The sequence below is a fragment of the Schistocerca piceifrons genome, chromosome 5 (genome assembly GCF_021461385.2).
Source record: "Schistocerca piceifrons isolate TAMUIC-IGC-003096 chromosome 5, iqSchPice1.1, whole genome shotgun sequence".
Lineage (NCBI taxonomy): Eukaryota > Metazoa > Arthropoda > Insecta > Orthoptera > Acrididae > Schistocerca > Schistocerca piceifrons.
Window position 1 is genome coordinate 62753617 of NC_060142.1, and position 24604 is coordinate 62778220.

The 24604-nt window shown below is 39.8% G+C and overlaps 1 protein-coding gene across 1 annotated transcript in view; it reads right to left on the reverse strand.

Moving 5' to 3' along the window:
• Positions 1-24604, reverse strand: part of LOC124798553 (mitochondrial potassium channel ATP-binding subunit-like) — a 110530-nt gene that overhangs the window by 23666 nt on the left and 62260 nt on the right. The window contains exons 6-10 of the mRNA XM_047262010.1: positions 17456-17596; positions 17221-17379; positions 2521-2724; positions 2194-2313; positions 1991-2094 (exon numbers count right to left, since the gene is read on the reverse strand). Coding sequence (XP_047117966.1) covers positions 1991-2094; positions 2194-2313; positions 2521-2724; positions 17221-17379; positions 17456-17596 — 728 coding nt within the window. The remainder of the gene's footprint in view (positions 1-1990; positions 2095-2193; positions 2314-2520; positions 2725-17220; positions 17380-17455; positions 17597-24604) is intronic.

The window sequence follows — 24604 nt, forward strand, 5'->3', positions numbered from 1 at the left end:
GTTGGTACAACACTATGACAAATGTCTAAATCAGAGTGGCGGCTATGTAGAGAAGTAGCTGGAAGGTGTAACTAATTGTTGCAAATAAAACATTTTTGATTTTCACAGTGGTTTCCATTTTGCGACCAATCGGACCTTACTTTCCAAATAGGCCTTGTATATGCTGACACCTTCATAATTGGAAAAACAATTAGGTTGCAGGTTTGATGTCTCCACATACACTCCTGGAAATGGAAAAAAGAACACATTGACACCGGTGTGTCAGACCCACCATACTTGCTCCGGACACTGCGAGAGGGCTGTACAAGCAATGATCACACGCACGGCACAGCGGACACGCCAGGAACCGCGGTGTTGGCCGTCGAATGGCGCTAGCTGCGCAGCATTTGTGCACCGCCGCCGTCAGTGTCAGCCAGTTTGCCGTGGCATACGGAGCTCCATCGCAGTCTTTAACACTGGTAGCATGCCGCGACAGCGTGGACGTGAACCGTATGTGCAGTTGACGGACTTTGAGCGAGGGCGTATAGTGGGCATGCGGGAGGCCGGGTGGACGTACCGCCGAATTGCTCAACACGTGGGGCGTGAGGTCTCCACAGTACATCGATGTTGTCGCCAGTGGTCGGCGGAAGGTGCACGTGCCCGTCGACCTGGGACAGGACCGCAGCGACGCACGGATGCACGCCAAGACCGTAGGATCCTACGCAGTGCCGTAGGGAACCGTACCGCCACTTCCCAGCAAATTAGGGACACTGTTGCTCCTGGGGTATCGGCAAGGACCATTCGCAACCGTCTCCATGAAGCTGGGCTACGGTCTCGCACACCGTTAGGCCGTCTTCCGCTCACGCCCCAACATCGTGCAGCCCGCCTCCAGTGGTGTCGCGACAGGCGTGAATGGAGGGACGAATGGAGACGTGTCGTCTTCAGCAATGAGAGTCGCTTCTGCCTTGGTGCCAATGATGGTCGTATGCGTGTTTGGCGCCGTGCAGGTGAGCGCCACAATCAGGACTGCATACGACCGAGGCACACAGGGCCAACACCCGGCATCATGGTGTGAGGAGTGATCTCCTACACTGGCCGTACACCACTGGTGATCGTCGAGGGGACACTGAATAGTGCACGGTACATCCAAACCGTCATCGAACCCATCGTTCTACCATTCCTAGACCGGCAAGGGAACTTGCTGTTCCAACAGGACAATGCACGTCCGCATGTATCCCGTGCCACCCAACGTGCTCTAGAAGGTGTAAGTCAACTACCCTGGCCAGCAAGATCTCCGGATCTGTCCCCCATTTTGAGCATGTTTGGGACTGGATGAAGCGTCGTCTCACGCGGTCTGCACGTCCAGCACGAACGCTGGTCCAACTGAGGCGCCAGGTGGAAATGGCATGGCAAGCCGTTCCACAGGACTACATCCAGCATCTCTACGATCGTCTCCATGGGAGAATAGCAGCCTGCATTGCTGCGAAAGGTGGATATACACTGTACTAGTGCCGACATTGTGCATGCTCTGTTGCCTGTGTATGTGCCTGTGGTTCTGTCAGTGTGATCATGTGATGTATCTGACCCCAGGAATGTGTCAATAAAGTTTCCCATTCCTGGGACAATGAATTCACGGTGTTCTTATTTCAATTTCCAGGAGTGTATGAAGTGTTTGAACAACATCTAGTTTTTTGCCTTTATGTAGGATACTAATGTTCATATTATCAATATGATGATTTGTTTTATGCAAGTGTGTAGCAAAGTGTAGTATTATTGTTTCTCAGTTGCACAATACATTCCTTAAATCTCAAATGGTCTGCCTGCTTGATCGTCTAAAGGCAACTATGGTCCAAACATTCCATTTTATATGCACCAGAAGGTACAGCTGCTTTGCTGTGTTGCTATTATGAGGTAAGTCCTTTCCAAGAATTTTCTCCCTTCTTTAAATTTACATAATATGGAATACCAATATTAGTGAGGAATAGAAAACTGACACAGTCACTAAATTCACCTTTCTAGTAGTGCTGCTACAGTGGATTTGCCACTACCTGATGAACCAACAATGGCAACAGTCTTTCCAGCAGGAAGTTCTAAATCAAAATGTTGAAGCACAATCTAAAAAATAAAAACATATGACAGACAGTTGTTAAGGACCAAATAAAGAACTCATCTCATTATTACATTTTCACTTAAATACAGTAACACAAAATATACCTGGGATGGTCTTGAAGGATAAGCAAATGTAACATCACGGAAAACTACATTGGCAAGAAGAGAATGGAAGGGTATATTCAAACCTCCAAATAATGGCATTGTTGGCTCCATATTCAGGTACTAGAAAAGAATGGATTTTAACATTGAAAACAAAAATCAACTCAATGGGAATAGCAAAGCAAAAGCTTTAGTGATGAATAAGTATTGGGTACATTACATATATGTAATTTTACCAGAAATTCTTACTACTTTCAAATTTCAAATGTGGAAAATATAATGTTTCACAACAGAATAAACCAAAATGAACAGTAGATAAAAGAAGATAACCTCAAAAACTCTGCCTCCAGCAGCTAGCCCACGAACCACTTGGCCAAACAGCAGTGACAGCTGTGTCAGAGATCGCTGAATTGTTTGTGCTGCCACAAGAAAAGCCATGAGATCTCCAGAGGATAGCTGCCCCAAAGACAACAAGTAGCCACCAGCACATAGGGTTGCCAGCACCACACCATTCAGGAAAATGTTCGTTCCTGCCTGAAATGAAATTCAATAACTTACTTGTCCCCCAAAAGTACTAACGAGGTCAGGCGTCTACTAATATGAGAAAAATATGAGAATGGAAAGTTCTTAGTGGAATATAAATAATTGTCTTTACTCCTTCCAATATGAGAAAAATACTTACTCATATACTCAAAGGCAGATTACTGGATCCCTTACCCACACTGTTACACCATGTAACTGAGGTGTAGAGCAGTTGACAGGCACATAAACAAGACGATGTCCACCTACAGAGTTTTGGCAGACCACAGTGTGCAGGCACTTCTGCTCTCCTTTGGTGAGGGGTTGTATCCCATGAAGTGGACACGGGGAGAAATGAGGTGGGGGGGGGGGGGGAGGGAGGGTTGCAAGAAAAGGGAAGTTGATGGCTGGGAAGGAGAGGCATGCAGGATAGGAATTTGCAAAAGTTACAGTACAACTGGTATATGATCTCACTCATCCCCCCACCCCCCCCCACCCCCACGCCCTCGGTCCCTTATGGTACAGAATGGAACTGGAACAGAATGTGCTGGGTGGGTGCATAAGACAGGTCCTATGCACAAGGATTTCCTCTATGTGGGTAGGCGTTGGTAGTAAGTGTGGCATAAGGATGGACTAGGATACTTCTTATATTGGGTGGGCAGCTGCATATCAGTTGGGGAGCGGTAGAATATATTTTAGGTAGGACATTCTTAATTTCCTGAAATGAAGATACCGTAAGTAGTCAAACTCTAAGCCCTGGCAAAGGATATACGTTCTTCCAGTCCCCCACACAATACAACCCCTCTCCTCACCCAATGTAACAGGTCAGGGCAGTGTAGCCACACAGGTGTGTCTGTTTCCTGTATCTAGCACTGAAGGAAAATGTCTGAAAGCTTCGCAACCTTCTCATCCTGGTTTACGAACATATCATTGATCACTTAATGTCTCAACTATATGGCAAGTTTTCTTTACTCCTTCCAGTTTACGAAGAATATTTATAATGGCTCTACATATACACTCTGCAAATTACTGAAGTGTGTACTTCTTACTGTGTCATATATTACGATTCCTCTACCACTAACAGGTGAAGTCTGGAAATCATGATAACTTACATTTGTCTGTGTGACCTGTTATTAGTTTCATTTTATCTTGACTGTCTCTAGAGTATTAATATGCAAGGGGAGGGGGGAATGTGAAATATTTCTAATTTCTGTTCTTAAAATTGGTTCTTGTAATTTTCAGAAAAATAGTTGGCATCTTTCTTAAAGTGTCTTACAGCTCAGATTTTTCAGCATTTCTGCCACACCCTGTGGTGAGACCCACAAGCTAGTGACCATTCACACTGCTCTTTTTTGTATACATTTGATGATATTACTGATCATAAATATTTTCCACAAATGTTTGAAATTTCTTTGTTGCTTTTATTCTTAGCCTGAACTAAAAGACACCATAAGTAAATTTTGGACATTTTTTCCATTTATAATCTGAAGCTTTTACCTTTCTTATAAAAAAAAAAAAAAAAAAAGAGTAATTTCACAGATAGTTATCTTCTTAACGATGCACTGATGCAGAGCTGTACAGTCACTACAATGATGTCAAATACAAACATTCCATATGTCTTCAAATAGTCATCTTCACCTAATCAGAAGCATATATTCAGCAATGAAACTCACATCAACCTTGATCTTTCTACGATGACACTGTTTGAACTTCAGTTTTATATTGTTGTATTTCACTATTAATTTCCATTATGTCATCCTCTATTGCATTCCCACACCTAGCTCTTCATCTCAGTTCTCCTCTTCTCCAGAGGAAATAAATATGTATACTAAAATATAAAAGGAAACCATATAGATTTAGATTTTGTGGGGGAACATGAAACATAGAATGAAAGAGCACAGAAAATGTGTTTACATGTTAATGAGATTATTAAAGCTCATGATAAGTGAGAAAAACTTGTTAGGGATAAATGCTGTGTTTCTTTGATTGATCTGTGGAGCAATTAATTTTGGCTTGATAAGTCTGAGGCCACAGAATTTTCAGTGGAGTATGTGATGATACTGGCAACAATGACCACCAAAAACATGTAGCAGATCACTAACAGAAGCAACACAGCTAATGTATATCATGCAAGAAAATTATTTGAGCTGAAATCTTATTTGTTGGACTTGTTTTTTGTGCACAATGTGACATTTTAATAAGCATTCAAATATTGTTTGTTATCGAGGCTTTGGTATATGCTTTGCTCTTAAGGACTTTTCTGTACTGGTCTCACAGGAAAACGTGTGTAGGCCTATTAAAAAAACAGTTATTTTGCTATTTGTAACATTGGTAAGAAGTGTCTTACTCATTGGAGGACTGATAACATTGTTTCTAGTAGAGACTTTGACTTATAGTGTTGATGTGCTACTGTCTCAATATCAGAATGTGACCTGAAGTCACGTACACACAGCTCGGTTGTGCAGGAGTCATCTTGCTCAGCACATTGCAGATGCCTTGCTGCACTTCTGTGTTATAGGTTCATTGTCACGTGGTTAGCATTGTACAGAAGGGACAGTGTGTCTAGAGTCTGCATCAGTTTCTTTTCTATCACTGAATAACTCAAAACCTACAGTTGCTATTGCCGTATAATATCATAGGTGTATAAAAATTGCATGGATTAATTTGACTTTGGCTGATCATATGTGTACACTCTACAGTGCTTGTGACAAAAACCTCCTTGTGGTAAGTCATTGTTCTGGTTCCTCCATCTGCCGTATGCTCTTTTCTTCCCAGAGACTGATAGAGAGATAACTCCTATGAAGTAAGATGCTAATCGGGCTTGTCTGGCAGTGACCTCTCTTCAGATGACAAAATTTAATCAACACTTTCAAAATGTAGGGTCGACATAGGTGCCGCAGTAGTCTTTTTGCTAAAAGCTGTACTCAATATGTTATATCAGATTTACGATCATGCCAGTATGTGAATCCCAAGTTGCCTGCTCGTGAATGAGCCTTTTTTATCATACAATGCAACGTCAGGTTTTCCATAATTTTGAAAGAAACACTGAGCAGTAAATTGTGTTAAACGATTTGGGTCATTTGGTCCTTATCTACACTCATGCTCATAAATTAAGGATAATGCTGATACATGGTAAAACAATGCTCTGGTGGGCAGTTTTCGGGTTTAAATCACCTCAGGGTATGACCATGCAGTGCATCTGACATGCGGTCATCGCACGGTAGTGCTGGCAGCAGTAAACATATGCAGAGATGTGTTGGTGCATGTCAGAGTACAGTGCAGCGAGTATATGTGCAGACGTTTTCAGACATGCTAATGGCGATTGTGTGTGGCTCAAAGAACACATATTGATGACGTTATGAGGGGTAGAATACTAGGGCAACTGGAGACTGGTCAAACACAGCAGGTCGTAGCACGGGCCCTCTGTGTGCCACAAAGTGTGATCTCAAGATAATGGTAACGATTACAGCAGACAGGAAATGTGTCCAGGCGCTACAGTACGGGATGTCCACAGTGTACAACACCACAAGAGGACCGATATCTCACCCTCAGTGTCCGCAGACGGCCACGGAGTACTGCAGGTAGCCTTGCTCAGGACCTTACCGCAGCCACTGGAACAGTTTTGTCTCCAGACACACAGTCTGCAGACAACTGAACAGACACGGTTTATTCACCTGGAGACCTGCAAGGTGCGTTCCACTGACCCCTGGTCACAGGAGATCCCGTAAAGCCTGGTGTCAAGACCACAGTACATGGGCATTCGAACAGTGGTCCCAGGTTGTGTTCACGGACGAGTCCAGGTATCGTCTGAACAGTGATTCTCGCCGGGTTTTCATCTGGTGTGAACCAGGAACCATATACCAACCCCTTAATGTCCTTGAAAGGGACCTGTATGGAGGTCGTGGTTTGATGGTGTGGGGTGGGATTATGATTGGTGCACGTATACCCCTGCATGTCTTTGACAGAGGAACTGTAACACGTCAGGTGTATCGGGACATCATTTTGCACCAGTATGTCCGCCTTTTCAGGCGTGATGGATGATAACGCAGGGCTCCACCAAGTTGCTATCGTGGAGGAGTACCTTGAAACGGAAGATATCAGGTGAATGGAGTGGCCTGCCTGTTCTCCAGACCTAAACCCCATCGAGCACATCTGGGATACTATCAGTCGACGCAGTGCTGCACGTCTTCAAACCCCTAGGACACTTCAGGAGCTCCGACAGGCACTGGTGCAAGAATGGGAGGCTATACCCCAGCAGCTACTCGACCACCCGATCCAGCGTATGCCAATCCGTTGTGCGGCCTGCGTACGCGTGCATGGTGATCATATCCCATATTGATGTCGGGGTACATGCACAGGAAACAGTGGCGTTTTGTAGCACATGTGTTTCGGGACAGTCTTCTCAACTTATCACCAATACCGTGGACTTACAGATCTGTGTTCTGTGTGTTCCCTATGTGCCTATGCTATTAGCACCAGTTTTGTGTAGTGCCATGTTGTGTGGCACAACAATCTGCAATTATCCTTAATTTAGGAGCAGGACTGTGGTTACAATATGCTAACACATGCTGTCCTTGACTCTTAACAATATTTCATTTTGGTTTCATTAATCATTGTGAGTTGAGTGTTTCAGGTAAGATATCAAAACTAAATTTATTTCACAGAATTTCTTCATAAGTTATAACACTGCTAATAAAAGGAATCCATTTCTACTTCCTCTTTTATTCTAGTTATTTTGTATATTTCTTTTTTTTTAATAAATTCTGTGCTTACAGTGATTCATGGCTTCACTGAATTTTCCTCGAATTAGATTTTAAATTTGTATGGGAAACTAATTTTCTTCAATGGATAAAAACTTGAGCATAAAATGCAACTTTTTTGACAACATCACACTCGTTGTAAATTCAATGTTCTTCAAAACTTTTAATACTCTTTTTCAAGTATGGAAAACCTTGAGGAAGATTAGTATGGGGTCCAGAAGAAACGTAGGAACATGCAAAGCAATACTGGCCTATGACTTATAGAGAGATTTAAGAAAGTCAGACATCTGTTTACAGCATTTGTAGACTAGAGAAAGCTTCTGACAATACTAACTTGAAGACATATTTTGTGGCCACAGGGCTGTAGATCATTGGAGGAGAGAAGAACTATTAATGACTGGAAGAAAATGCAGGTCATTCTTGTTTTCATGAAGGGTTGTCGAACAAATGCACAAAACTACAGGCCCACATCTCTGACGTCCATCCATTCTTGAATTTTGTAACATGTTTTATGCTTGTATATTGTGATATTTCTGGAGACAAGTTCTTCTCTGTAGAAATCAACATGGGATCTGACAGCAACAATCATTTGAAACTGAGCTCACTCTGTTTATTCTGCTCAAAACACAGAAAACAGTAGAGACTGGTGCCCAGGCTGATGCTGCGTTCCTTGACTTTTGGAAGGTATTTGACACAGTTCCACACTGCCGCCCGATGAATGAAATATGAGCATATGGAATATCAAACCAACTATGTCACTGGATATAAGAGTTTCTACCACACATAACAAAGCACGTCATCTTCAACAGAGCGGAATCTTCCAAATTAAAAGTAACTTTGAGTGTACTGCAAGGGAATGTTATAGGGCCATTATGTTGCATGATAGATATAAATCACCAGCAGAAATTGTCAGAAGTTCCACGAACCTTTTCATGGATGATAATATAGAAGAGAAGTCACAATGGTAGAAAATTGTAGTGAAATGCAGAGAGACCAACAGATGATTGATGGTTGGTGCAGAGCATGGGGGCATGATAACTGATCCTCAACATAAGCAAATTATATTATGCATAAATAGGCAGAAAGACCCATTACTGTATACTTACACAATTGCAGAACAAACACTGGCAACAGTTACATCCATAAAATATCTTGGACTTTGCGTATGGAGCAATTTAAAGTGGAACGACCACACATAAAACTAAATGAGAAATGGCACATGTCAGACATAATCATTGGAAGAATCCTCCAGAAATGTGGCCCACCTGCAAAGAAGGCAGCTTACAACACACTCGTTCAACCAACACTTGAATACTGCTCATCAGTCTGGGATCTATACCAGTTAGGACTGAAAGAGGAAACAGAGAAGAGCATGTTTTATTACAGATCATTTAGTAAGTGCAAAAAGCATCACAGATGTTCTCAGACAACTCTGGTGGCAGACATTTCAAGAGAGGCATTCTGCATCAAGGTGTGGTTTAGTGTTAAAATTCCAAGAACATATGCTCCTTGAAGAGTCAACCAATATATTGCTTCTTCCTATGTATATCTCATGAAATGACCATGAAGGCAAAATCAGAGAGATTCAGATCACCCTGAGGCTTACAAGCAATCATTCCTCCCATGTACCACTTGCAAGAGGAACAGGAAAAGGGGGGAGTGACCATGGTACACAATGTACCCTCTGCCACACACTGTAACGTAGCTTTCAGAGTAAATATGGAGGTGTAAATATAGAAATACTGAAAGGGAGCAGGGATAAACACAAGCATTGAAGGGTTATGTACAATCTGTACAGAAGGTAGGTTGCAGTTATAAGAACCGAAGGAAAAGAAAGGAAAGTATAATTGAGAAGAGAATGAGACTAGGTTGTAGCCTCTCTCTGACATTATTCAGTCTGTACAATCAGCAAGTAGTAAAGAAAACCAAGGAAATATTTGGATTAAAGTTCATAGACAATAAATAAAAGCTTCAAGGTTTGCTGATGACACAGTAATTACGTCAGAAACTGCTAATGACTTGGAGTATCAGTTTATCTCAAGGGAATTAGATTAAAAAATGACACACTGAAAGTAGTAGCCGAGTTCTGGTATTTAGGAAGAAAAATAACTGAGGAGAGCTGAAGTCAAGAGGATACAAAATTCATACTTTTAATTGCAAGGAAAGTTTTTCTAAAAAAGAGAAATAACATTATCATTTAACACACATTTAAGGGTAAGGAAGTATTTTCTGAAAGCGTTTGTACTGATTGTTGCCCTATACGCGAGGCATATATGGACAATAAACAGTACAGACAATTTATTTATTTATTTATTTATGATATGTTTGTTTGGGCAAACTCTTTGTCTTTAAATATGTCTGCTTGTGTCTGTATGTGTGGATGGAAATGTGTGTGTGTGCGAGTGTATACCTGTCCTTTTTTCCCCCTAAGGTAGGTCTTTCCGCTCCCGGGATAGGAATGACTCCTTACCCTCTCCCTTAAAACCCACTTCCTTTCGTCTTTCCCTCTCCTTCCCTCTTTCCTGATGAGGCAACAGTTTGTTGCGAAAGCTTGAATTTTGCGTGTATGTTGGTGTGTCTATCGACCTGCCAGCGCTTTCGTTTGGTAAGTCACCTCATCTTTGTTTTTATATATATATATAAAATAGAGGGAAACATTCCGCGTGGGAAAAATTATATATTTGCCCACGAAATGCAAAGGTCCCGAGTTCGAGTCTCAGTCAGGCACACAGTTTTAATCTGCCAGGAAGTTTCATATCAGTGCACACACTGCTGCAGAGTGAAAATCTCATTCTGGAAATATCGGTTGTGTCTTGATGCTGGTTTACTTTACATACGAAAAGAATCTCTATGGATTTTCTGCCAGATTCTGAGTTTTGCTGTGAAAACTATTAAAAGCATCTTGCATTGAAGTCCACACTAAGTTTCAAACTTCAGTAAAACATTGCCGATCTTTAATATTTTGTGTTCTTTTAAATTTGGCATACTGTTTAAGGTATGACCTGCTTCTGCACCATGGAGGATCAGTACCCTCTCTTATTAATTTATTTCACACATACCTCTCAATTAACATTGATACTATTTCTTTGCATTTAAGCCACATCTAGTCTATGTTTATACAGTTTGGAAGGACTGGCGACTGCATCTTAGGAAGATGTTGAGCAATTTTTTATCTTCCTGTTTAAAGAGACGTATTTTGCATTTATTTTTTATGGATTTGGATGTTATAGTACTCAGTTTCATTACAACTACTTTGTGGTCATTAATCCCTGTATCTGTCATGATGCTCACTATCTGCTCAGGGTTATTTCTTACTAAAAGGTCAAATACGATTTCAAACCATTTCCAACATATGAGGGTAGATTGAAGTCACCATAAAATATAATTGTGAGTGGGGTACCTATTTGAAATGAGACTCAAGTTTTCTTCAAGCTGTTCAACAACTGTATCTTCCAGAGTTGGGGGAGGGTCAGTAATGGTAACCAATTATTAATTTATTCTGGGCGTCACATTTAACCTCTACCCATAGTAACTCACAGAAACTATCTGCTTCAATGTCACTATAACATAAACTACTTTCAACATCAATAAACACTCCTACATCAACCGTATTTAATCTATCCTTTAAAAACACTGTTAGGTACTTTGTGAAAATTTTGGCAATACTTATCTCCAGCATTAGCCAGCTTTCAATACCTGTAACAATTTGAGCTTCACTGGTTTCTATTAGTGCTTGGAGTTCAGGTTCCTTTAAAACACAGCTATAACAATCTGCAACTACAAAACAATACACCTGCCCAGTCCACTCCACACAGCCCTCACTACCAACGTAGCTGCTACCTGAATGTAATGGACCCGATGCAACTGATCTATTGAAAAGACTGCCTACACTACGCTTGTCGGTCCTCTTTTGGAACACTGCTGCATGATGTGGGATCCTTACCAGATAGGATTATTGGAGTACATCGAGAAAGTTCAAAGATGAGCAGGACATTTTGAATTAATGGAAATTAGGGGAGAGAGTGTTACGGACATACAGGATTTGGGGTGGACATAATTAAAACAAAGGCATTTCTCACTGTGGCAGGATCTTCTCATGAAATTTCAATCACCAACTTCCTCCTCTGAATGCAAAAATATTTTGTTGACTTGACCTACATAGGGAGAAATGATCATCATAATAAAATAAGGAAAATCCAAGCACACACAGAAAGATATAGGCATTTATTTTCTCTGCACACTGTTCAAGAGTGGAATTTGACTTATTGCCAGGCACTTCAGTGTGATTTGCAGAATAGCCATGTAAATGTTGATGACTGATTAAATGAAACCTGAATCCCCTTTACCCAGTGGCACAAGTCGAGGAATCAGTAGCCTACACAGTCATAGAACAGTCTGAGCCTATGACTCAGACACTCTACTCACCTCTGTATCAAAGGTCTGCAGTTAGTCCTGTCAACAGTACTACAGGTGGAGAGCTATTGACTTTGGAGTCGCAAGCACAAAGTCTTCTGGTCTACCACTGTATGATCTTGTGGAGCAGTGTTCTGCAATGTGTCTGATGGTCTGTGGTTCTCCACAATCACAAAGTGAGAGGATTACTTAGCCCAATTGTGTAAAAAATATGCATAGCTACTGTGTTGGGTTCTAATTCCGTTTAGCACAAACATGTTTTAGTGGCAAGTCAAATCCCAAGGGTTTTTGGGTCACATACAGCATATTATTATTTTGTTGCCCATTCCATTCTTGAGCTCATTCATCTGTAATGTTGAACTCATCTTCCACACTGACCATTTCTGTTACAGTTGGTGGTCCTCTACTGCAAAATCAGTTATTGTTTTTGTAGTAACCAAAACCAACTGCGGGAACGCCTTGGGCTGCGGATCAGAGCCGCCAGGCGGGGAAGCCACCGGCGGTGGAGCACGCACCACCGGGTAAACACAAGGATGAGTCGGATGACAGACCAACGACAACTGACAACAACCGACCACGACCGACTATGACTGACACAACAAGGAAAAGATAAACAACGGAGGCTTGTGAAAACCACAACACCAAACACCAACAGTAAATCCACTCAAAACCAGAGCCAGGCAAATAGCAACAACGAGCAATGACTAGAACGCAGTACCGCCGAGATAGAAACGAAATCCAGAGCCAGTACCAGACTGACTGGACTAGGGCAGAGCGGGTCCCTATATACGAAACCGGAGGGAACGGCTATTGGCCGCTGTCTGCACGTGGCTTAACAGTGGTGCCCTCGCTGTGCGAGAGCCGCTGTGCAGAAAAGCCGACGCGGAGGCGGAGTCCTCTATGGGCTGACCACGTCCATTTGTTCTGGCGCATGTTCGACTTCCGCGGCGGAAGGTACTAGAGTTTTCATCATCAACATCTTTGTGAATTGGTGGATTTTTGTTATCCATGACATTTTTGTACTCATTTGTGAGAGCATTTATGTGTTATAGTTGCGGGAGTGGAATGTGGCTCCATACTGGCAACCATTCTGTAGTAGTTGATCTGATATGGAAAGCAATCATTTTCATGACATTATTTAGCTGGATATCTATCTATTGTACATATGAACTGTTTAGCCAAACTAGGGAACAATACTCAGTGGTTGAGACGACAAGATCCAGAACAGAAGAACGCAGGGTGGATGCCTATGCTCCCCACGTTGTACCACACAGCTTTTGAATGACGTTGTTTCTTGTTTTCAATTATTTTTCTGTTTTTGTTAAATGTTCTCTGAAAGAGAGAGTTGTATCAAAGTGTTTTCAAACTGTATGTTGAATGTTCTTCTGGCAAGTTTATTATTTAGGCGGCCACAGTAAACCTCTGGTTTGATAGCATTTGGTTGGAGTCTACAATTGTGAAAGTACTTTCTCACTACATCTAGGTCCTCTGTTAGGATTTCTTCTGACTGTTCAATTGTGGAACACCTTGTTGCAAGTATCTAGTCAACTGCATAACCAAACTTCCTTGATTTTGTTTTTGGCATGTCTGCAAAGTATGAGCTGAAGAGAAGTAGAGGACGGACTGATTCCTGCTGTGGTGGAACACTTTTTAATTTTCTTGGGGAGGGGGGGGGGGGGGGGGCTGATGTTGCATCCCAGGACTACGTCAGTCATTTAGGATGTTGTCGAACAGCAAACAATTGGTTTCCAAGGATTTATGTGAAAAAGTTTTTACATCATGCCTTTTCTCCACTCTCTGTTATAGGGCACTGATAAGTCAATGAATGCAGCTGTGTTTTAGATTTTTCTTTTTTTTTTTAATCATACTGATGTGATACTCTTTTAATTTTTGATCATTTGCAACACAAAAGATAGCCTCATTGAGGATGGGGCCAGAATATTATTTACTACAACTTACAGTGCAGCATATAAGAGGCCAATAACATTCATTTAACAACTCTTAACTCAAAACCTCCTTTGTCTTATACTTGTATGCTGGATCAGTGAGCAAATTGGCTGATGCTCTAGTTTGATGGCAGGTGACTGATCAATTTACTACAATATTGCAGAAGCTATGAAGACTCATCAGTATGAAGTATCTCAGGGATGTGTTAGTTTTATTTAAGGAAATAAACAATGAGAGAACATGATTGGCATTTGGTCATTTGCCGTCCAACAATTTGTCACCAGCCTCTCTCATAGGCAGTCTGAAATAAAGATCTAAAAATGCAGTGAGTAATGTTGGCAAAGGAAAGATTCAGATAGGTGCTGGAATCTAAATAACATGGCAATATATCAGACATTAACATTAACTAACTATTTAACTAATTTAGCATACATACTTAACTTACATGGTGCATACAAAAACATCAGAAGAGAGTAAGTAAGAGAGAGTAACAGACCACTAAGCAAGCTGAAACCTGCAGAAGAGTGGTTCTTATTTTTCCTGTGAGATGACATAACAACAATTTATTCTCTTTAGAAGTTTCATACAAGTAAACACTAATGTGACTTCACAAATTATTACAGATCTTATCTTTCCTCTTCAAGCTGAAAATGTCAAAAGCCATACAATCAAAATATATACTCTTTCTTAGAATGAACAAATTACTTCACTACCGCAACATAAGTAGTGAGTGATAGCACGGCTTTGTTTTGGCTGGAAGCCTGTGTGTTTGAGTGAGATTCCTTCATTTAATTTGTACTTATTCTTTTGTGGATAAGCTATTTTAGTATACTGTCAAACCCTGGAGCTTTTCATGGCTTAACATGTTCAAGTGCTGTTGAGTTTTCTTCACAAGTAGGAGTTTGGTATCTGCATTTTAGGCTTTTAGTGTTCCGAGTTTTCGTATCACTATGATTGTACGTGCTTTGTATATTGATGCTCTGGTTGTTGCTACTAGACATGAAGCAATGGCATTTGGAGTAACTGTTGTCTTATTTCTTCATGTGAAGCCCCACTTCCTTGTTTCCTTAATGAAGTCTGCTCAAAGTCTGAAAATTCAGGCTTTATACTGTTTTCACACACTTTTGGTGCCTTGCCACACCTAGACTATGTATTAGTTCCTCAGCCATTTCTTGGTCAGCATTTTTGAGGAAATTCTGGTACAGTTCCTCACTGTTTTGGGGATGGGTTGTTTCGGCGGAGGAGACCAGACAGCGAGGTCATCGGTATCATAGGATTAGGAAAGGACGGGGAAGGAAGTCGGCATGCCCTTTCGAAGGAACCATCCCGGCATTTGCGTGGAACGATTTAGGGAGATCATGGAAAACCTAAATCAGGATGGCTGGACACGGGATTGCCGTGTGCTAGCCACTGCGCCACATCACTCAGTCACTGTTTTGGGACCAGCCAGAAATGTATTACTGCTTTCAGTAGCCTCTTGGTATATACTCTTTGGCAGTCCTAATTATGGTGTCGGCATATCTTTTGTAGTCTCTGCTAGTAGAGGATATCCAGCCAAAGAGATTGTCTGTTTCTATACAAAACTTGGCCTAGTTGGCTTTCTTTAGATTCCACCTTAGGTGGGGGATAGATGTGATTAGAGGGCTTCGTGTTCCCAGCTCTATTATTGTTGGTCTTTGCTGCCTGTGTAGGAAGTCACAGAGGACTTTTTGTGATACTGCTAGGGTCTGGGCGTAGTTGTCTACTGGAATGAAACATAGATCGAGATTGTATTCCTGCCTCCATGCTGCCAACTTGAAAGTAGATCAGTCTTAAGCACCGAACACAAGAGTTAAGGTGGTCATCCGTTGCCCATTTTATTACTGTGTTACCACTGTCGTTGCAGTTTCTGTATTCCCACTGCTTACGGGGCCATTATAGCTACCCACTTTTACAACAGGATGAGGATGTGGGTGGATAACTTGGGCTGACAAGGATATGACTGGTGGCTTGTAAGTGTTGGAGACAGCGATGCTTTCAATTTTTACAACATTATGGATTTCGTCATTGGTAGAGATAGAAAATGGCTCTCATTTGCATATCATGTTTAATGTAGGTTGCTATGCCATGTGGTGAATGATACGGAGCACCTAGCAGTTCATAGGCTGCTATTTTTACTCTTTTTTGTAATTGATCTTCCATTTCTTAATGAGTTTCCTGTTTGGTGACTAGATTTTATTGAATATTAAATGAATAGATCAGGTAACCAATGAAGAAGTACAGAATCAAATTAGGGAGAAAAGAAATTTACAGAATATCTTGAATGAAAGAAGGGCTCAGTTGACAGGATACATCCTGAGGTACCAAGGAAATGTCAGTTTGGTAATGGATGACAGTATGAAGGATAAAAACTGTAGAGGGAGACCAAGTAGGTTCAAGTATATGTAGGTTGCGAAGTTCAGGTGAGATGATGAAACTTGCACAGGATCAGTCTGCAGACCACAACAACAACAACAACAACAACAACAACAACAAGACTAAGTGAAGAAAAGATTATAGTCTTTGGAGGACCCACAATAGGCTGCCTAAACTCCAATCAGTTCTTCCCTAATCTCAGTAGCATTTTAATAGTATGCCTTCTGAATGTCATTTTACGCCATCTCTTGACTGATACTGTAGTTATCAGGTTCACCATCTTCAGAATTACAAACGTATTTTGTAAACTGAAATATATCTCTCCATGACACCAAAACCACTAATTACTTCAAGAGTACCTAACAAAGGAGAGAAAAAATGTTCATTAAATTTATTGCAGCAAACAAAACTAGTTTCACACTGACTATTTTCTTTGTCAGGATGACAGGCACACACAACAAAGCAACTATATTAAGCAGGTTTTAACTTTTTTGGTATACAGGCAGCCAACAGCATTCTCTGAAATAATGTTATATACTTAGTATGAAGTAGTTGATTAAAAGAACAGCTCAGTAGTGCAAGTTAAAGAGCAGTGGACTTTTTTCTTTTCTTTCTTTCTTTTTTTCAAAGTAGCTGCTTTGCTACACATCCTGATTTAAAACATACAAAAAGTAAGTAATGTAGACGTAGTTCTCATATCTGGCCTTTTGAGTAGATTAGCACTACTCATAACTGGTTGTTAGAATACTTTATACAATTAGTCTAGAACTGCTTCTATCTGATATTGTGTAATTGGACTCACCCCCATCTCTGAAGGCTTTCCTTCATGATGGAATTTAGTGGTAATATACATGGATGAATTTCTGTTGTAAAAAAAGTTATATATGTTAAAATCATTTAGTTATAAAAAACACGCCAGGATCAAATATCAAATCTAGATAGATTGTGACAGTACAAACTTTATTAGTTATGGTATCTTTTTTCAATTATATCTTACCTGGAACAGGCCAATTCCAAGACCAAGTGTTTCATTAAGTTTGCGAGATTCTTCAATCTGTTGATTGAACAATTCACATTCTTTTCTCTCCATTGCAAAAGCTCTTACAGTCCTAATATTACTAATTGCTTCATCACTTACAGATGTGGCTCTTGCTGCCTGTTTGAAGAGAAGCCAACATTAAAAACTGTATACTCCATGAAAATGTGAATTATAACAGCAGCAGAAAACTTGCCTGTTCTTGAGCTTGCTTAGACATCTTACGCAGAACAGATCCAATTAATGTCCCAGTTACAATTACAGCAGGGATCACAACCATCATACCTGCTGTCATTTGGGGAGATATAATGAACAAAGAGACAGCACAGCCAACTATCTGCAAATAAACAAATAACTAAACACATTCTGTATTTTTAACCAAACAGATTGCAGCATCAACTAATTACAGCAACTTAACATAAAAGTTTTTCAATGAAGCATGAAAGGTTAAACAGGGGGTACAAAAAAAGTCCTTGTCAGAACTAGAATGTAAAGCTGCAGTGATGCTGTTGATGCTAGAATGAAAGTGTCCATAATTACTGTATTTGTCACCTTTTATAATACCTTTGGCTTGTTACTCTAGGACACCTAATAGATAACAGCTAGCAGCTGCATCAAATAATAGGTTAGAACTATTTTTGGAGAACTTAATAAAATTAATTTCATGATACAATTTACAAAAATACTGAGAAAAGTGCTAAAAATATCCAATTATTTCAGTACTAGGTGTCCTCTCATTTGGAACTATGACTTCAGTCAGGCCTGAGGAGCTTACGTAAAATTTTCTGTACAAAGAAAACTATACAATTGGTTTGCCACATGCTGATAAGGAAGTAAGACCACCATTTGTTACACACACAATGCAAAAGTTATTATTCTAGAAATGACCACAATCACTTGATATAATATCCTGCTGATAAGGTAACAATTGGTACACAACTGGCAACTGGCATATGCCACTGAGAAACATTTTACGGAAGAACGTAAAGACAGTGTCCAATTGCAGAAATGAAGCTACATCTCACAGAAAAGTCTCTCTCTTAGTTGGTCTTTCATTGCACTAATCAACAGCCATTTTGCATCTGGGATGTGATACATCAACTAGTATGTATTTTGGTGTGTAGAATCTGAATACACCTTTCAAAATGTTCTAGCATGTACCAGTTTTGAGTTTTTAAAGGTCTCATTTTTTGTATTCAGTATTTTGCTTTTTGCTGTTGTTCTGTTTTGACGTTTAATTTTTTGTTTTTGATTTACAGAGAAGAACTAAAAGATCTACAAATTGTCAGTAAATGGTTGGTGTGGTAGTCCAGTGGTGTGAAAGAGATCCTCACTAAATGTTTCCTGTGAAAGATAATACAAACTTTTTGTGTTTAAAACTTACACTAAGAAAAATGGCAACTAGTAAATCTCGTTGCTGTCTAAACAACCCCGACAACTTTTGTTATGTGTGTGGGAAATTCACTCCAAAAGACCAAAGAAAACCAATCACTAATTTGTTTAAGAAGGCATATAAATTGTATTTTGAGTGCCCTATTGGTGATCAAGATAAAAATTTTGCACCTCATATTGGCTGCATAACCTGTACTACAACCTTACCCGAGTGGTTGAAAGGAAAACACGAGCCATGCCATTCACTGTTCCGATGGTGTGGTGTAAGCCTAAAGACCATTATTCAGACTGTTACTTCTTTCTTACAAATATTTCGGGACATTCAAGCAAAACTAGACATGAAATAAAGTATCCAAATGTATCTTCAGTGCATTTGCCTGTGCCCCATGATGAGGGGTTGCCTTCTCCTGTCTGTATCTTGAAAGCCATGCAACCAGACACCATGTCAAGTGAAACAGAAAATATTGAACATACAGAAGAGTACTGCCCTCAATATCATGACACTTCACCTCAGCTCTTTAATCAAAAGGAATTGAATGATTTGGTTTACAATCTACAACTTTCGAAACAGCAGGCTGAACTCTTGGGGTCGAGACTGCAACAACGGAACCTTCTAGCTCCAGGGACATAAATTTCCTGTTTCAATCGAGAGGTGCTTCCTTCACTCAGTATTTCGATATGCAGAATTCAATGTGTGTATGTAGAGATGTCAATGATCTGATGATGCAGCTAGGTGTACAACATCCCCATCAGTACCTATGGCTTACACAGTAGACATGAAAGAAACGTATGAAACCATGGCTTTGCTGCTAAAGGTAGTCAATTATAAGGAGCATGACTGGCAGCTTTACTGTGATTAAAATGTTGTTGCACTCCTTACAGGTTTTACAGGCTGGATTCACAAAATATTGCTGCTTTTTGTGCCTTTGGGGCAGCCGTAACACCAAAAATCACTGTACAGTCAAGGAATGGCCTATAAGGAAGCCATTTGTTCCTGGAAACATACATGTGAACAATATCCCATTGGTTGAGCCCAGTAAAATCATTTTGCCTCCCCTTCATATCAAGTTGGGCCTTATCAAGAACTTTGTAAAAGCTCTGGATAAAGAAGATGAGGCCTTCAATCACTTAAAAAAAAAAGTTTCCCAAATTAAGTGAGGCAAAGCTGAAAGAGGGTATACCTGTTGGACTACAAATAAGGAAATTGCTGAAAGAGCCAACCTTTGATACCAAGCTCACAGATATCCAATTATCTGCTTGGTCTTCTATTAAAGCAATTGTGAAGGGCTTTTTATGTAACAGAAAAGACAAAAACTATGTTACCACTGTGAATGATTTGTTGGACAACTGTAAGAACACGCGGTGTAGAATGTCACTTAAAATTCACATTTTACATTCTCACCTTGATTTCTTCTCTGAAAATTTGGGAGCTGTAAGCAATGAGCATGGTGAACACTTTCACCAAGACATTCTTACCATGGAACACCATTACCATGGCCACTGGAACCCTTCGATGATGGGTGATGAAACAGCAAACAAAAGAAGAGCTCTGTCGTCGCATTTTTTCAAAAACCAAAGACGATTAAACGTGAAAATATCTTCTGAACTAATTTGGACCTTTTATTGGCATCATGCCCATATATACATACGAAATAGTATTGTTTTCAAACATTCTGAATGTGTATTTTTGTTTAACTTAATTGTGCCAATTTTTCCTATTACCACTTTTTTATTCTGCTGTGTATCTAAGAAATGCGACATCGTAGAGAAAAACTAATTTTACCAGTGTATTCAGCATCCCAAAATTAGGTAAATCCACTTATTTACAAACCAGATGCAGAAAAAAGTTTAAATTTGCCAACTAGTGTTATCAGAAACAAATCATTATTACAACGATTCAGGTGACTAAGAGAGAAAGCTTTAACATCTTAATCTGTAGAACACTATACAATGCATGTGACACATGCCCTTTGGCATAATTGTGACAGACAATGGAAATCAATTTTCTTGATTTCAGATGCGCTCTCTCTCTCACTTATCAACAGAGGCCAGACAGACTTCTAGGTGTTGATCAAAGTATATACTGTTCTTCATTCTCCTCTGCCAAACACTGTGCAAAAATGTAATTCCTCATTTCATAGTACAATCATCATTTTCAAATTTCTTTACCTTGCTGAAGGTTAATGATGCCATTCATGTGACTGTCATTTCAATTCTTTATCTATGCTATGAGCTTCACCGTTGAACAAATTTCACAGAGCATGCTGATAGGTTACACTACAAAGATGCTCTTCACTGTGCTGATGACAGCTATAGTGAAATATTATAGAGACCGGATTGTATGCATAAGAAAAACCTTAAATATGCATGAGAAATGCTTAAAAATGCATGAAAAGTGTTGAAATATGCAGGATCAAATAATAAAAAAACATGGTAGTCATTGCATGCATTATATCTCAAAGTCAAATCTGTGCATATCAATCCGACTATGCAAAAAAATCAGTATATTTAGAGCGCTGATATCATTTTCTGAATACTTTCTGGTATAGGTCAGGAAGAGGGCCTTTCTAGGATTATTTTCTAAAACTTTGCAAAATGGGGACACATACAGTGTTTCAATAATTGTTCTTTCTTTGCTGTTGTTGTCGGTAACAAGCAGATGTGATAAGAGTGACTTGCAGTAAAGCAATTGATATATACAGAATCAACTTCAAGATACATTGCACGCAGAGGGGCATGCTCAAAAACTCCATAATGTTTTATTTAAAAAAACAAAATACAATCATGAATTTTTATGAACAGCGTTAACTTTTAATTAATACTATTGCACCAAAGCACCATTTACAACTTATTTTACATTTTTCTACTATTGTAAACATAAACGACCAAGTACTGTTCCAAACGTTCGGTAGTAAGATTGAGTCTTTGATCACTCAAAACATTTTTAAAAGCAGGGCAGGACCATTCTACATCAGCTGAGGCAACTAGGCAGTATCTGAATTTGGATGTTATGTTCGCACTTATTGTTTCTGGTAAAAGTTCACCCATCCCATTAATAAAACTATCAATTTGGCACAAGGGTTCAAAGCCTGGGTTATTATTTAAAATGTTTTCAAACTTTTGTTTAAGTTTTCTTGGGAATACCTCTGACAATGAGGAGTTCACTAGAATACTTTTATTCATTAACTGAATAGATTCATTCAACGCCAAACCTTGAGTTTCAAGCTTTTTAATACTTGCAGGTATAAGGGAAAAATGAGTGCTAATCACAACAATGTCTTTTTTGATACCAGAATCATTGAAAGCTTACTTGTACTGGCAAGCTGCCAAAGCCTCTGCGCTATTGAAGTTGTTTACTGCCGCTCTAATGGCCTCGAAATGAACATTGTAAAACAACACAACTTTGACCCACATGAGTTACCACTGGTTCAGGAGGTAAAGGCACATTTGGTAGTTTTTCTTGGTAGGTCTTGGTGCGAGCAGGAGCCTTTAGAAACACTTTCTTTGTGGATGAAATCAGTTTATTTACATTCACAAACATGGAACACACTTCTTCAGTAAGGCAAAATACTCCATGCGCAAAGCATGTCACATGAAGCACATTGGGATAAAATACTCGCAGAACTTTTCCTGCTTTGATCACATATGGAGCAGCATCTGAAATAAACACAAACACCCTTTCATCTGTAGAAGATTCTGGAAATATTTTTCTAATACCCTCATTCACATATCTGGTGATCATAGATTTACTTTTTCAAGTTCGTCACTGGCTGCTAAATAGGAAGAAGAAGGCTCTTCTTTTAAAGGACTAACAATTAAATTTGCAATGTAACGGCCACAAGTGTCTGTAGTTTCATCAACTGAAATCCAGATAATGTTGTCGTTGAGTTCATTGCTTATTTCTTCCAGAACATTTACATAAATTGTCAATACGTGATTTTTACGCAATGTTGATTCATCTGGTATATTTTGATTTAAGGAATATTTGTGCAGGAAGCCTTTGAGGGGAGGGTTTGCAAGTCTGAGAAGAGGAATATTGCTTGCAATGAATGCTTCACACAGATCCTTGTTAAACCAACTTTTTTGTTTATCTCTGGAAAAATCCCTGCTACTGCAATTTGCTGTTGTCAGAATTTGGGTTGTCATAGTACTTTATTCTGTATTCCTGTGATATGAAGACTTGTCTTGACATGCTGGTCTATTTGAAACTTTTTTTGCACAAAACGTTTTTCTTGCAAACTCAACAATATAAAACAATTCCATCATGTGTAAATGTTCCAGGATGGCCAGCTATCCACGAAACGACATTCTTTTTTTGGGTGGCATGGTGCACAACACGTTACACAACATGTCATAAACACATTCCACTGTGCACAAGTAAATAGAAATCTAAACTGAAACAATGGACATGCAACTAAAACCCTGTGTAGTTTAATTTAATTGTTGCCGACGTGTACGGTATGACAGCGGAGGGGATTAACCAGGGGTGCGGGCGCAGAAGCAATGACTCTGCCTGCCTGTTCCTGTTCCTCATCTTTAACGATTTCACTAGGCAGCACGCCTCTCAGTTAGTGATTGCACGCAGATCTAGATTGCAGTTAAGGCTGGCTGGCTCTGAGCACTATGGGACTTAACATCTATGGTCATCAGTCCCCTAGAACTTAGAACTACTTAAACCTAACTAACCTAAGGACATCACACAACACCCAGTCATCACAAGGCAGAGAAAATCCCTGACCCCGCCGGGAATCGAACCCGGGAACCCGGGCGCAGGAAGCGAGAACACTACCGCACGACCACGAGCTGCGGACAGATTGTGGTTAATCTATGCGACATGAAAAGTAGATTGAGCTACAGACCGCCCATCTAAATTTTTAAAATATTACAAACGTAGAGCAAAAATATGCATCGTCACTAGTTTTTAGTTAAAATATGAAATAACCAGTGAAAAGCAGCCAAATATGCAAATGCATATACTCCGGTCTCTAATTATAACCTATCTATCTGTGGCACAATATGTTTGTTTACCAAAACCCCCTTATAATCCCTTTTGAATTACCACTTACAATTTGAAACTTTGTAAGTATTCACTAATCTTATCACGTAAAAATATTAAAGTTGTTAAGACACAAATTACTCACCTTAAGTCTTAATTTCCTAATGCAGTGAAATAATTGGCAACTGCCTTGAACAATTTCTCAAAATACTTAAGAAGATAGTGTGGTCACCATTTGTCAAAATTTCAATGAACAACTGTCTAAATGTTGCAGATTCGAGAAAAACTAGCAAAACAAAAATCGTGTAAGCAAATAACTGGTACAAGTAACTATCTTCAGGTACCCAGAAACTACGTTACTGAAACTGGTAGAAGTACAAAGGTTGTTAAAGCTAAAATACTCCTGGGAGGGGAGAGGACTAGGAATCACTTACCCAGAAAAGAACACTACTGACATCAAACAGTATCTGCTTCACTAACAGGAAATTATTCTCAAAGAGCTACATTTGGAACCTATGCTTGTGTGGGACAGAAATTTGGACTCTGAAGAAGGCTAAAAAGAAAAGACTGCAATCTTTCGAGAACTGATGTTTGGAGGAAAAATTTGGATGTTGCTTGAACTGGCAAATTTTCAAATGAAGAAACGCTGAGGGCAGAAGAGACAGAGTCTACTAAAAACCATTAGGAGGAACAACTTGGTTAGGCCAGTATTACGCTATCATATTTCTTTGACAAAGAAATACGATCAAATATTCATCAAATTTCTTTGACAAAGATCTTTGACATGGTACCTAAATTGTGTATTACACTTTCGTCATATTTTTCGACAAATTTCAAGTTGGTGAACAACAACTATAGTTGCTAGTACCACAGTTGCATTGAGTGTATATTTGGAAGAAAAGTGGCGGGGAAAAAAAGGAAATATACTTGGATGAAGCCATAGGTTTTAAGTTGAGA